The sequence below is a fragment of the Myotis davidii genome, unplaced genomic scaffold, assembly GCF_000327345.1.
Source record: "Myotis davidii unplaced genomic scaffold, ASM32734v1 scaffold462, whole genome shotgun sequence".
Lineage (NCBI taxonomy): Eukaryota > Metazoa > Chordata > Mammalia > Chiroptera > Vespertilionidae > Myotis > Myotis davidii.
The window spans coordinates 534,387-549,387 of record NW_006293237.1 but is presented as its reverse complement, the minus strand read 5'-3'; the positions used below and the strand labels follow the sequence as shown (position 1 = coordinate 549,387).

The 15,001-nt window shown below is 52.0% G+C and overlaps 1 protein-coding gene across 1 annotated transcript in view; it reads left to right on the top strand.

Annotated features, from left to right (window-relative positions):
• ABCD1 (ATP binding cassette subfamily D member 1) overlaps positions 1-15,001 on the top strand; it is a 23,070-nt gene continuing 8,069 nt past the window's right edge. Inside the window, exons 1-5 of the mRNA XM_006766939.2 lie at positions 1-1,267; positions 4,273-4,453; positions 13,094-13,236; positions 13,329-13,497; positions 14,056-14,150. Of these exons, the coding sequence (XP_006767002.1) occupies positions 359-1,267; positions 4,273-4,453; positions 13,094-13,236; positions 13,329-13,497; positions 14,056-14,150 (1,497 nt within the window). The 5' untranslated portion in view covers positions 1-358. The remainder of the gene's footprint in view (positions 1,268-4,272; positions 4,454-13,093; positions 13,237-13,328; positions 13,498-14,055; positions 14,151-15,001) is intronic.

The window sequence follows — 15,001 nt, the reverse complement described above, 5'->3', positions numbered from 1 at the left end:
GACGGAGGGGCCTGGTGCCCCGGGGAGGGGTGCCACCGGGGTAGGAGGAGGAGGTGGAGAGGAAGAGACGCCCTCTCTCCTTGAGCCATCTCGAGGTTCTGACCCCAGGGGCTAGGAGACTGATAAGTTCCTCCACCTCCCCTGCCTGAAGAGGCCGCGACCCTGGAGGGACCTGAGCCCACCGCACCAGGGGCTCCAGCACCGCCCCAGTGGCCTGGAGCAACAGCCTCAGGGACCACTGCAAGATTTCCAGTTGCCTAGACAACGAGCCGGGGTCAGAGCAACAACCCTTCCAGCCACCTGCCTCAACTGCTGGCTCAGACACCAGTCCCAGCCCCGTGCATCCAGCCCAGGTGACATGCCGGTGCTCTCCACCCCCCGGTCCTCGCGGGTGATCACGCTGAAGCGCACAGCTGTGGTCCTGGCCCTCACGGCCTATGGAGCCCACAAAATCTACCCCCTGGTGCGGCAATGCCTGGCTCCAGCCAGAGGCCCTCAAGTGCCTGCAGGGCAGTCCACGCAGGAGACCTCTGGGGCCACTTCGGGCACAGGGGCCAAGGCCGGTGTGAACCGAGTGTTCTTGCAGCGACTCTTGTGGCTCCTGCGGCTGCTCTTCCCCAGGATCCTGTGCCGGGAGACGGGGCTGCTGGCGCTGCACTCAGCCGCCCTGGTGAGCCGGACTTTCCTATCAGTGTATGTGGCCCGCCTGGACGGTCGGCTGGCCCGCTGCATCGTGCGCAAGGACCCGCAGGCCTTTGGTTGGCAGCTCCTGCAATGGATCCTCATCGCCCTCCCAGCCACCTTCATCAACAGTGCCATCCGCTTCCTGGAAGGCCAGCTGGCCCTGTCTTTCCGAAGCCGTCTAGTGGCCCATGCCTACAGCCTCTACTTCTCCCAGCAGACCTACTACCGAGTCAGCAATATGGATGGGCGCCTTCGCAACCCTGACCAGTCCCTGACAGAGGATGTGGTGACCTTTGCTGCCTCTGTGGCCCACCTGTACTCCAACCTGACCAAGCCACTCCTGGATGTGGCTGTGACCGCCTACACCCTGCTTCGAACGGCTCGTTCCCGTGGGGCCGGCACGGCCTGGCCCTCGGCCATTGCTGGCCTCGTGGTGTTTCTCACAGCTAACGTGCTGCGAGCCTTCTCACCCAAGTTTGGGGAGCTGGTGGCAGAGGAGGCGCGGAGGAAGGGGGAGCTGCGCTACATGCACTCTCGCGTGGTGGCCAACTCAGAGGAGATCGCCTTCTATGGGGGCCATGAGGTGGGGCAGGTTGGGGTGCTGAGCTTGGAGGAAAGCATGTGGCTGGGAGGCCCAGGGGCAGGCAACTGTGAGTGGTGGGGAAAACCAGGGCTGGCTAGAGTTGATGCCAGAGGTGTAGGCAGACCACAGGAGAGGGAGACTGGGATGATGAACAGGGCCTGGGACAGCCCAGATTTAGGCACAGAAATGGAGAAGCAGGAAGGCTGGGTGGGACTGCCCTGGGCCGGCTGCCTGGCCACTTCTGCTTCCTCTCAGTGAGGCTGTCCTGGGCTTGGAGCTGCTTGGGGCTGCGGATCCTAGCGGTTTGAGATGCTAGAGCTTCTGTCTCGCCCCATTCCTGCAGTCAGCTGGAAGGAGGCTCCTGCTGTCCGGGATCAGGGATGGTGGGACGTGGCCTGTTGCCCGGCCCCTCTTGGGGCCCAGGGCCCTTTGAAGGCCGGCGTCCAGCCAAGCTGGCCAGCCAGGCAGGCAAGCGTTACGGGCATGACTCAGCCCAAGCGGAGTTTAACAAGCAGCACCCAGCGCGCCGGCCTCAGCAGTGGCCGCGCTTCTCCGCCTGAGCTCAAGGGCCAGCCGGGCTGCAGGCTCGGCCTCCTCCCTGAGGCCCTGAGGCAGGGATGCAGGGCCCAGGCCGCCACCTCCGCGAGACGTACTTCCTGTCCGCCCAGTGGCCACCCTGCCCCTGGCGTGGCCGACCTTCCGCCTGTGTCCCAGGGCTCAGCTCCCCAGTGGGACGGGGCGGGGATAGGGGCAGGGTCAGCCTGGGAGCTGGGCGCTGGGAAAGGTTACTGCAGGCCAATGCTCCCTTTATCTCGCCTCAGCCCCTCCCCTTCCTCGTGCCTGGGGTTGCAGCTGCCCCCGGGCCCTGCTCTCCTGCTCCCCTGCTCTGTGCAACTCTGGTTTCGGTTCCCGGTACTGGTGGGGGGGAGGGGTGCAATGACACCCACCTCCTGAAAGCCTATGTGTCCTCCCTGGGTCAGGTGGCCTCTTGCCCCTGGGCCTTGTTTCACTGGCTGTGTATCGGACTCCAGATTAGGAGAAAAGCGCCTAGTCTGCAGCCTCAACCCCCTCCTCTCGCGCACGCGGGCTGCAGGGCCTTGGCAGGCAGCCGTGGCCTTGGGTGAGGCGCTTGGCACATTACCCGCAGCTACATTGTCAGCCCCAGCTGGCACTCCTGCCAGCTCCCAGCACGAGTCAGGATTGCCAGGGTGCTCAGAGGAGGCGTGCTCACTTCAGGAACAGGAGATTGGGCTTGAGGCAGAACCACAGGATGCAGAGGACCTACCTATATGGTGAGGGCAAAAGAGAGATCACTGGCTCTTTGAAGGACTTCCTGTGGGCTAGCTTCAGGAAGTAGCGTGTTGGCTAGGAGGGTGCAATGGGGGGGGTGCTTAGGAGGGCAGTATACGTTCTCAATCTGTCTCTTTAGGCCTCTGCCAAAGGGCTGAGAAGCAGCATGGGACAACAGGCCCCCATGGGTGGGTTGATTTTCCTTATTGTCCAGGCATGTGGCTCATCCCAGGCCCACTGGCTGGTGTCCCAGTGGACACTGGCCTAGAACATGTTAGGGCAGAGGTGCCTGGCTGGCTTGTGGGCAGACAGCAAGTATTCTTTTCTTATTGAGCTTTCAAAGAAGAGCGTTATTTAAACACAAATGCACCCACATATATACACACTGCAACCTCTTGTTGGCTTGAGAGCAAGATAAACTTTTCTTTTTAAAAAAATATTTTTTATTGATTTCAGGGCGGAAGGGAAAGGGAGAGAGAGATAGAAACATCAATGATGAAAGAGAATCATTGATCGGTCACCTCCTGCACACCCCACACTGGGGATCGAGCCCGCTACCCGGGCATGTGCCCTGACCTCCTGGTTCATAGGTCAATGCTCAACCACTGGGCCATGCTGGCCAGGCGGTAAACCTTTCTTAATAAGTCAAAGGCATCATTTACAAAACTCTGGTTCTCCTGATGGCTCTGCCAGCGTGGTCCAAATTCCACACCTCTTGCTACCTTCAGGTTGTGTGAGCTTGGGCAGCTCACTGCCTCTTTGGACTTCTGTAGTATTCTACTGTACAATGGAAATGAGAATGCAGGTAGAGTAGCATGTGGTGAGCATCAAATGGAGAGTCAAGTGCCAAAGCACTTGGCTAAGGAAATGGTGCCCAGGCTGGGCAGCTGTTGTCAGGCAGGGGTGGAAAGGCTGAGCTGGGATGCATGCTCCTGTCCTGAGCCAAGAATCCATGACCCAATGGCCCCCTTGCCTTGACCACTTCCTGACATCTCCAGCACCCCCATCCCTGCCTACCTGGATGCTAATGTCATGGGAGAGCCTCTTTCTCTCCCACTCCCTTTCCTGCTCTCTCTTCTCCAGGCCTAAGATGGCAGGTGCTTGCCAGTGCAGGAAGCGGGAGGGGAGGGGAAGACGGGGAGGCCCACCTCACTGGAATCCTCAGTTGGCCATTGTGGGGGGAGGCCTCTGGGGCTGGCTCAGGAGCATGCCCTCCAGGTTGCAATGGGAAAATGAAGTGGAAGTTTCTCACCCAGAAGATCCCTGGGGAAGGTAGCAAGAGGCGGGGCCTAAGTAGACTGTTGAACCAAGTTCTTCAAAATGAAGTACTGCTTTTTGCTTAGTTCAGGTTAGTCCTCCAGCAGTTACCCAAAAATACAGGCAAGGTGGCTACCCTTGGCCCATGTCCAGAAGCTGCCCAGGGCAAAGAGAAGGGCATAGTGAGCTTCCCAACCAAATAGGTAGTAGAAAGAGGGAACCAGAATAAGCCTCTGCAGGTGAGATCATGAATCCCTTCATCATCACTGTACCCCAGTGCCATGATGTCAGACAATGCCATACTGTCATCCCCCACCCCCAGCTCTCAACCTTTTCCTGGCCATCAGATGGCATGGCACAGGTGTACTTGGAGATTGGGACCTCTTGCTATCATCCCCATGTTAGCTACCATGAGGTCTCTCAGGCTCTCTCTCTCTCTGTCACCCCCGCCCTGGCAGGTGGAGCTAGCCCTGCTGCAGCACTCCTACAAGGCCCTGGCTTCGCAGATCAACCTCATCCTGCTAGAGCGCCTGTGGTATGTCATGCTGGAGCAGTTCCTCATGAAGTATGTATGGAGCGCCTCAGGCCTGCTCATGGTAGCAGTCCCCATAATCACCGCCACTGGCTTCTCAGAGTCAGGTGAGAGTCGGCACTCCCAGGGGGTGGGGGCGGGGCCCAATGCTCAGCCGGTCCATCTGCTCCTGGCCTGGCTTCCTGAAGATCACTCTCCTTGCTGCCTTCCCCTGTGCGTCTCCCCTTTACAGCCTCTCACACGTCTTGGTACTGCTCGGCTGAGCCCGGGGACTGACCCCTCACCAGGTGCAATACCCTCAGCCAGCTGTGCCTGTCCTCAGCCCAACTATGATGGGAAGGTGGGAGAACAGGGAAGTACCTTGAGCAAGCCCCCTCCTCCCTGGGCCTTGACTTTTCCCAGGCCGCAAACAACTCTGGCAGGTTTCAGAGGCTGACCTCTGCCCTAAGGCCTGGGGGGGATTGTTTAGCAACTGGATTATCAGGATTCTCGTTTTGTTCCTCTACTGCAGTGGTTCTCAACCTCCTGGCCCTTTAAATACAGTTCCTCATGTTGTGACCCTACCATAAAATTATTTGCGTTGCTACTTCATCACTGTCATGTTGCTACTGTGATGTATCGTCATGTAAATATCTGATCTGCAGGATGGTCTTAGGCGACCCCTGCGAAAGGGTCGTTCGACCGCCAAAGGGGTCGTGACCCACAGGTTGAGAACCGCTTCTCTACTGGTTTGCAACATATTCCTTCGATTTGCAGTCTTTTCAGGTTATCCTTTCAAAGGTTGACTTGTGTGCACACGAAAAACAGTCTAGCTCAGCGATTTTCAACTGGTGTGCCGAGGCACACTGGTATGCCGCAAGAATTTTTAAAACATGCAATACGTGACCATTTGGTCAGGGACACTGACCTCATTTCCCTTAGGTTGTCAAATAAAAAAAAAAATGACAACAGCCAACACAACAGTAGCCGTCCGGTGTGGATCGAAATTATATCTATGTTTTTTATCAGATCGGCAAAAAATATAGTATATTTCTGGTGTGCCGCAGAATTTTAGTAATTAATGTGTGCCATGAGATGAGAAAGGTTGAAAATCGCTGGACTAGGTTAATCCGATAGCTCCTCCTCTTCCTGGTCCTTAGAGCACTAACACAAGGACCAGCCCCGCTGACGTGTCATAGCCCAGTGTCACGTTTGCATTCTCATGTGGGGGTTTTTTGGTTTTGGTTTTGTTTTTTTTAATATACAGTATATTTTTATTGATTTCAGAGAGGAAGTGAGGAGAGACAGAAACATCAATGATGAAAGAGAATCATTGATCGGCTGCCTCCTGCATGCCCCACACTTGGGATCGAGCCTGCAACCCAGGCATGTGCCCTGACCAGGAATCGAACTGTGACCTCCTGGTTCATAGGTTGACGCTCAACCACTGAGCCACACCGGCTCATTCCTGTGTTTTTTTTACTTGGCTATTGCTATTGGACTGATGCATGTCTAAATTCATCCCCATATTTACCGATTTCTCTGCTCACCAGTCCTTTCCCACAGCCTAGTCACCTTCCTCCAGATAGACATCTTTCAGAAGTTCTTTATGTAAGGCTTTCATGAGGAACACTTCACAATTATTTTTTTGTCTGAAAATGTCTTTATTTTATCCTTTTCCCCGAACTAAAAATTAGCTGGGTATGGGAGCCCAGGAGGATAGTTATTTGCTCTCAGCCACTGACAATATTCCATTGTCTCTGCTGGAAAATCTGTTATCAGTTTAACTCCCCACAGCAGCCTGCGTTGTCTCTCTGGTTGCTTTTAGATTTACTTTCTCTGCTAGTCTGCTATTTCGCTTGGAAGTGTTACCCTGTGGGTTTCTGTTTATCCTACCTTCAAATATTCAGATTTTTTAATTGGTCAGGAAAATTCTCAGCTGTTGCCTTTTCAAATATTGACCTGTTCCTTCTGAACTCCTGCTGGATGTCCTCCCTCCTCTGTGGCTCTTCCACTCTTACTATTTCCCATCTAGAACTATCTGTACTGAATCCTAGGAGATTTCTTCAGATCTTCTTCTCACTCACTCGCCAATTTTCTCTTCAGCCGAGCCTCATTTGAATTTTTTTTGTTTTGTTAAAGGGGAGAATGCTGATTTTTATTTTTTAAAATATATTGTATTGGTTTTTTTTACAGAGAGGAAGGGAGAGGGTAGAGAGTTAGAAACATCGATGAGAGAGAAACATCGATCAGCTGTCTCCTACACTCCCTACTGAGGATGTGCCTGCAACCAAGGTACATGCCCTTGACCGGAATCGAACCTGGGACCCTTGAGTCTGCAGGCTATCCACTGAGCCAAACCTATTAGGGCTGAATTTTTTTTAATTTTTTAAAATTTGTTATTGATTTCAGATAGAGGAAGGGAGAGGGAGACAGAAACATCAATGATGAGAATCATTGATCAGCTGCCTCCTGCACATCCCACATGGGCATGTGCCCTGACCAGGAATTGAACCTTGACCTCCTGGTTCATAGGTCAATGCTCAACTACTGAGCCACGACTGCTGGGCTAATTTGAATTTTTTAAAAATTTCAGTGACTACTTCTACTAAGTTCTATTTGATTCTCTTTCAAATAGAAATTTGAAAATATAAATTTTCAAATAGAAATTTCAAATTGTTTTGGCAAGTGTCATTTTCTCATCTTTTGACTGCTCCTTTTATGCTGTATATCATATTAATGATACACAATCTCTATCCTGCTATGGGGTTATCTGAATTCTTGGGGGTATAAGCCAGCTTGATCTTCCATCTGCCAGTCTTCACTCATGGTAGATTCTTTCCTTGTGGGTTTGTTTCTTGTTTTTTTCTTTTTAAAAAAATATTTTTTTATTTCAGAGAGAGGGAGAGAGAGATAGAAACATTGATGAATCGGCTGCCTCCTGCACGCCCCTACTAGGGAATTGAGCCCGCAATCCAGGCATGTGCCCTGACCGGGAATCTAACTGGCAACCTTCTGGTGCATGGGACAACGCTCAACCAACTGAGCTACCCTTGTGGGTTTGGTTTTTATCCTCACCCGAGGATATGTTTTTACTGATTTTGAGAGAGGGGGAGAAACACTGATTGGTTGACTCCCTTAAGCGCGCCAAGTGGAGATCAAACCACAACCTAGGTATGTGCCCTGATAAGGAATCAAACCCACAACCTTTTTGGTGTATGGGAGGATGCTCCAACCAACTGAGCCACCTGGCCAGGGCTCCTTGTGATTTTTGCCACAAGACTTTCTGGGAAACCTATATGGCCTAACAGGAGGGCACAGTTTCCCCAGTGCATATTGGCTTCTGTTTTGGCCAAGCACTCCTGGTAATTAACCACTTGGAGGCCATTTTCATATTCACCTCTCCGTTTGGGGAGGAGGAGTTCCTGAACTTGGCGGTCGTATTCATTTGAACCCCAGACACATAATTACCAATTCTTAGAGGTGACCTTTTGTTCCCTGCGCCTAGAGCTCTGGCTACATGACCTGTCTTCTCAGTCTCAAGAGATTTCACTGGTGTACCTGGCTGCTGCTTCTCTGTGGGCTCCTGGGAATTTGCCTTGCTTTCCTACCAGCATAGCCCTGTTTTCTTTCTATTCTTTTTTTTCTTTTGATTGATTGATTGATTGATTGATTTAGAGAAAGAGAGGTGTTGTTCCACCTATTCATGCATTCATTGGTTGATTCTTGTATGTGCCCTGACCCAGAATGAAACTGCAACCTTGGTGAATGGGGACAACACTCTAACCAACTGAGCTACCCGGCCTGAGCTGTAGCACAGCTCTGCTTTCAAAGGTGTTCTGGCTAATGCAGTTTGGTAGTAAGGGTTTTCAGTTATGTAGAGAAAGAGCCTAACTTGTTTCAGAAGTCTCTCTCATTCTCTCCCTATTGGCAGCTCTGCCTTGGGGCCTCCCGTAGGTACCTTCAGCTGTCTGTCCCTCTCTGGGTGACCCCAAGAGAAAGGATCTAATTGGAGGGGGATAGTTACTTTCCACCAATGGGCCTCCGTTAAGAGTGGCCCTGATTTTTTTTCGAGCAATCGAGTGAAGCTGTATTGAAACGTTTTCACTGGAAGTTAACACAAATGGGAACAATGAAATATTGACTCTGCCATTAGCTATTCAAAATAATTGAGGAGCACGTATTTGGATGTAATGGGAAAGTAAGCATTAGGAAGAGTGGCAGGCATTAAAAATAATAGAAATTAGCAATTCTTGTATAAAGACATCAGGTGGGATCTATGGCCCTGGGCAGTTCGAGTTCCGCTGCGCTTCTTAGAGACGCTGCTGGGAAGAGGGTGAATGCCGGTAGCCACTGCTGCCACCACTTCTGTTACTAGGTGGTCTCATCCAACCCTGGCTGTGAGAACTCTGGGGCCACGTGACCGGAAGTACCAAGGCGGGCCTACGGAGCACGTGACCACAGAGCTTGGGTGCCATGACACCTTCCCTAGTTCCCTCCCTCCTCCACAGGTTCCCACCTATTTCATTTCCTCTTACCGGCTTCAAGCTGTGAAGGGTCCTGGTGGGCACTTTGTCTTCCAAAAGTGGCCCTGATTTAGGCACAGGTGCCAGAGCCAGTCAGCATACCTGGTGCAGAACATGGGAAGAAACTTATGAGGAAACAGACCTATGGTTTCAGGAAGCACCTACAGCCACTTCCCTCTACGCCTGGCATTGGGCACAGCTCGGCCTGCCTAGCACCTGAGGCCTCTCCCTATGGTTTCAGGAAGTACCCGCAGCCACTTCCCTCTGCGCCTGGCATTGGGCACAGCTCAGCCTGCCTAGCACCTGAGGACTCTCCCTCCTCTGAAGCCCTAGGACTTTTTGGATCCTCTGCTATGTCAGACTTCACGGTGATTTAAGAAGCAAAAGCTCCTGTCCCCAGCCTCTTAGCTTTTATAGTCATTGCCTGTGAAAATGTGCAATTCTCCTGTCTTGCTCATCCCATTTCTGTCTCACTAGCCTCCTTGCTATTGCCCCCAAACACCAGGCAGGGTTCTGCTTCAGGGCTTTTGCAGATGCTGCTCCCTCTGCCAGGAATACACTTTCCTCTGATGTCCTGCCCTCCTTCTAGTGGACTTTTGCTCACAGGCACCCTCTAGATGAGGCCTGCGCTGCCCATGACCCTACCTCTCTCTTCTCCTTCACCACCTCCCTGCTCTCCCAGGAACTGAACACCCTATCTATTTCACTTCTCTGGTTTATAGTCCTTCTGCCCTTTTATTTATTTTTTTAGTGTAGGAGGGGTTTTAGTGGGATTTTTATTGATTTCAGAGAGGAAGGGAGAGGGAGAGAGAGAATGAAACATCAATGAAGAGAGAGAATCAGTGATCCGCTGCCTCCTGCAGGCTCCACACTGAGGATTGAGCCCGCAGCCCGGGCATGTGCCCTGACAGGGAATCGAACCGTGACCTCCTGGTTCATAGGTCAGCGCTCAGCAACTGAGCCACACCAGACCCCTTTTACCCTTTAGACTGGGAGGTCAATGAGGGCAGGGATTTTGTCTGTTTTGTCCCTGCTCCAAGTGCTTCAAGGGGGCTCAGAGCACTGGGGGCCAATGGGAGGAAGCAGGCATTTATCAACTGAAGAATATATAGATGCCTTTACCTTACTTATCTCCTGGCCCTGCAAAGCTGGAGGGCCCAGGAGAGGGGCAGCCTCACCATGAATGGCCGCTGGGTGTCCTGTTGTGGGGCCTTGGTCTTAGCTGCCCTAGGGCAGTTTATTCTGTCTCCAGGGAGGTACCAGCTGTTGCCAGGATGCCCAGGCACCTGCAGACCCTTTCACTTTATGCGTAGTCACTGTCTGGCTCTCAGGACATCCTGGGAGGAGGGCTTGTGTCCCTCTTCCTGTTAGGGGCTGTGTCCCTGGGGACACAGTGGGAAGGAGGCCCATAACCTTAGACTGTCACAATTCCTGACTCACTCTCCTGGATTCCTGGCTCAGGCCCCAGAAGGTGGTATGAGACTCTCTAGCCAGCCATCGCGTCCCCTTTCTACCGCACACTGCACCCTCGCTGCTCTGAAGGCCATTTGCCCTGAGACAACTTCCTGCCCCACTCATCACCGTATCCCTGAGGCTTCTCTCTCTGATCAGTCTAAGCCCCTGGATAAAATCCTTCCCAAAACTTCGGCCTCAGGAGCCCTGGCTTCCCCTGGATAGCCCCAGTGGGTACTGCTCACTCACCCATACCTAGTACCCTCAGAATCAGCATTCCATTGCTCCTTACTGACATTTCTAGAACATTCCTTATATAAAAGCCCTGCCCCTTTGGGTTTTCCAAGGGTCAAGGAAGTCAAGGGGATAGTCATGCACGGGAGGCTTGGGGGTGCAACAGTTCTGGGTGTTAGAGGACAACGTGGAGATGTGGCCCCAGAGGGGCTGCTGTGAATAGGACAGGACACAGGGCGAGGACAGTCTAGGGAGAAGAAGCTGGGTGTGGCAAGAAAGAAAGCCAAATTCCTAGTGGCTCATTTTTTAAGTCTTCGTTATTGAGATGTAATTAACATGCCACACACTTCAGCCTTTTAAAGTATTCAACTCAGTGGCTTTTATTTATTTTATTTTATTTTTTATGGATTTTAGAGAGGGAGGAAGAGAGAGAGATAGAGAGAGAGAGAGAGAGAGAGAGAGAGAGGAAGAGAGAGAAAGATAGCAATGTGAGAGAGATATCAATCAGTTGCTTCTCCCACATGCCCGTACCAGGGATCAAAGCCGCAGCCTAGGTATGTGCCCTGACCGGGAATCCAACCCATGACCTTTCAGTGCAGGGAATGACGCTCCAACCAACTGAGCCACACCCTCCAGGGCAGGTTTTTTAGTATATTCACATAGTTGTGCAATATCTAAGGACAGAACATTGTCGTCACCCAAAAAAGAAAACCCGGGCCCATTAGCAGTCACTCCCCACCCCACCCCCAGCGCCTGGCACCCACTAATCTTTCCCTCACTATGGACTTGCCTCTTATGGACACCTCATATAAATGGAATCTCACAATATGAAGCCTTGTGTGGCTGGCTTCTTTCACCCAGCAGAACGTTTTCAAGTTTCGTCCACGTTGCAGGATGAATCAGAGCTTCCTTCCTTTTAGGAATAATATTCCATTGTATTCGTGTACCACAATTTCTTTATTCATTCATTGATGGGCATTTGTATTGTTTCCGCTTTTTGGTTGGTATGAAAATGGTACTTATGATCATCTGTGTGCAAGTTTCTGCATGGACATATATTTTTGCTTCTTCCGGATATATACCTGGGAGTGAAATTGCTGGGTCCTATGGTAGCTCTCTGTTTAACTTTTTGAGAAATTGCCAAACTGGTTTCCGCGGCGGCTGTACCATTTTATATCCCCGCCAGCAGTATATGAGGAGTCAATTTCTCCACTTCCTCGCCAACACTTATTATCTCTTTAATTATAACCCTCCTAGTAGGTGTGACGTGGTATCTCATTGTGGTTTTGATTTGCATTTCCCTGATGACTAGTAATGTTGAACGTCTTTTCATGGATTTATTGGCCATTTGTATATCTTAGACATACACTAGAAATGTCTAGTAAGATATGTTGCCTGTTGTTTAATTGGGTTATTTATCTCTTTGTTGTTGAATTGAAAAAGTTCTTTATATATTCCGGATACTAGACCCTTCTGAGGTTATGATTTGCAGATATCTTCTCCCAGGCTATAAGTTGTTTTTTTCACTTTCTTGAAGATTTCTTTTGGTGCCCCAAAGTTTTACATTTCGGTGAAGATCATTTTTTTAAAATATATTTTATTGATTTTTTACAGAAAGGAAGGGAGAGAGATAGATAGTTAGAAACATCGATGAGAGAGAAACATCGATCAGCTGCCTCCTGCACATCTCCCACTGGGGATGTGCCCGCAACCCAGGTACATGCCCTTGACCGGAATCAAACCCGGGACCTTTCGGTCCGCAGGCCGACGCTCTATCCACTGAGCCAAACCGGTTTCGGCTGGTGAAGATCATTTATGTGTTTTTTATTTTATTGCTTGGACATTTGGTATCATACTTAAGGAGCCATGCCTAATCTGAGGTCACGAAGATTTACCCCTGCCTTCTTCTAAGAGTTTTGTAGTCTCAGCTCTTACATGCAGATCAGTGCTCCCCTTTGAGTTAGTTTTGGTGTGAGATGGGGCGAGTGGGAGTCATTCTTTTGCATGTGGATACCCATTCGTCCCACCACCATTTGCTGGATAGACTCCTGATGTGGGAAACTGTTTATTGCCACTATCTGATAAACATAGACAGAGAATCCCCCAAAGGCTGGGTGCCTTTGAAGCCCTAGCAAAGGTCGGAGCTAGGCGCCACCTCTGTTTGTCCAGACAGTGGTAGCTGAAACTACTCCCCCATTTATTATTATGTAAATCCTTGCTGATGGGCTAGTCTGCCTGTTGCAGGGGGTCACCTGCCTAAGGGCTATGCTATGGGTGCATCCCAGATCAATAAAAGCTTGCTGAGGCCTGAGCACGGGAGGAAGTCCTTCCCCTTGAGTTGGACTTGCCCGCCTGGTCCCCCAATATTTCAAATTATCTCGTCTTCTCTTTCATTTGTGTGTGGCTCTGCTTCCAGTTCCTGAACCCTAACCCACGCGGGACGTGGGAAGGAAACACTCAACACGTCCTTCCCCAAGTGGGTCCATTTTACATCCCCCAGTGGGTCCATTTTAATCTCCCACTGTCCCCGCCCCTCCCCTCTGCTGCGCTCCACAGATCCAGAAGCCGTGAAGAAGGCAGCCTTGGCGATGAAGGAGGAAGAGCTGGTGAGCGAACGCACAGAAGCCTTCACCATCGCCCGAAACCTCCTGACAGCTGCTGCGGATGCCATTGAGAGGATCATGTCATCCTACAAGGAGGTACCCCACCCCCGCGAGTCCACCCCTACCTTGCCCTCCATCCCACCCCTAGATGGCAGCAGCTGAGCCAGGGTCCCCCTTCCTTCCCACAGGTGACAGAGCTGGCCGGATACACGGCCCGGGTACATGAGATGTTCCAAGTATTTGAAGATGTCCAGCACTGCCGTTTCAAGAGGCCTGGGGAGCCAGAGGATGCACAGGCAGGGGCCGGGGCTGTGGTCAGGTCTGGTGTCCGTGTAGAAGGTCCCCTGCAGATCCGAGGTAAGGGCTTCCTCCCTAGAGAGGCCCCACTGGTCCCTGCCCTCCTAGCACTGGCACCTCCCAAGGGCCACCCAGAAGGCGGACTCTTTAAGTTGTGCCCCCAGGGAGAGCTTCTTGGGCCAGTTGTGGCTCTCACTGCCCGGTCCCTTCCAGGTGCCCTGGCTGGGATTTCTATTTGCAAAAGAGGGGATGTGGTCCTCAAGTGGAGGGCGTCACTGGCCCATACAGGCAGCAGGAGAAAGTTCAAGCCTACAGTAGGGGCCAGGATGCTGTGGAAGAAGGGCACAGTGTCTGAGCCACCACTGAGATGGTGCCAGGAGGGGACAGAGCAGGAGTTCCAGAGACCATAGAAATGGCTTTGCCCCTCCCCACACAGAGCACAGCACCAGACACTGGCAGGGGTGCGGGGGCTCTGCTTGTAGGAAGACCCGCTGTACTCCCAAGGGGCCTTGTACCGCGCACTGGCATGCTGTTGGGGGTGGGGGGTATGTGGAACTTACCAGAAGGCAAAGGGAGTGCTACTGCGCTCTAGCTTCCTTTTTTGTGCTCTCTCTCCAGGCCAAGTAGTGGATGTGGAGCAGGGGATTGTTTGTGACAACATCCCCATCATCACACCCACGGGAGAGGTGGTGGTGGCCAGCCTGAACATCAGGGTAAGTTGAGTGGGCTGCGCTGGGCTGAGTCATGGGGCCTGGGGCCTGGCCTTCTGCATCTACAAGCCCCAGCCCTTGGCATCCAGCCTGGCTACCTGCCTGTGTTGTCAACAGCCGTTGTTCCAAGATCTACGTGGCAGGCGGGCAAAGGTCAAGGTGGAAGACCAACGTGTCTCTGCCTGTTAGTTGTGGGGCAATGGAGACAGACAGATAAAAGAGACTCGAGATTACTAGGATTAGCCAAGAGTCACCTGAAAGTTCCTGGCCTTATCGTAGCCAGCCCCACCCCCACCCCACCCCAGTTCCACAGAAGACTTGGGGACTCTGGTTTCATTCCAACTGTGGTGGAAGAGATTGCCTCCACTGACCTGGGCTTGGGGTCCCACCCATCTGCTTCAAGAAGCCCCCAGTGCAGCTGTGTATGCTGGGTGCAGCCTGACCTTCCATCTGTGGAAAGGAAGCCCTGGTGGCTCGCATCCACTCGTCAGCTGTGTCCCCAATCAGGACTTTGGTTGGGGAATGATGGAATAAATGAGAAACCTATGGGGGGTGAGCAGAGAAAGAAGCAAGAGGGAGTCATTTGTTCATTCATTTATTTATTCATTCAATCGGTATTTTCTGAGCTCCAGGAGGGGCACTGGAAACCAGAGGTAGATCAGGGAGACCCCACTGTGGGGGCCCTAAAATGTTACAAAGATCCCCAGTTAGACAGCTGCCCAGGGTCTAGCAGGGGCCATAGGAAGGGTAATCACCATCCCGGGGGAAGAGCAGAGGTCAGATGAAGCTTCATCTGGGAGCTTCCAGGCAGGTGGACAGCGTGGTGAAGAAGGCCTCTCCAAAAGAACAGGCAG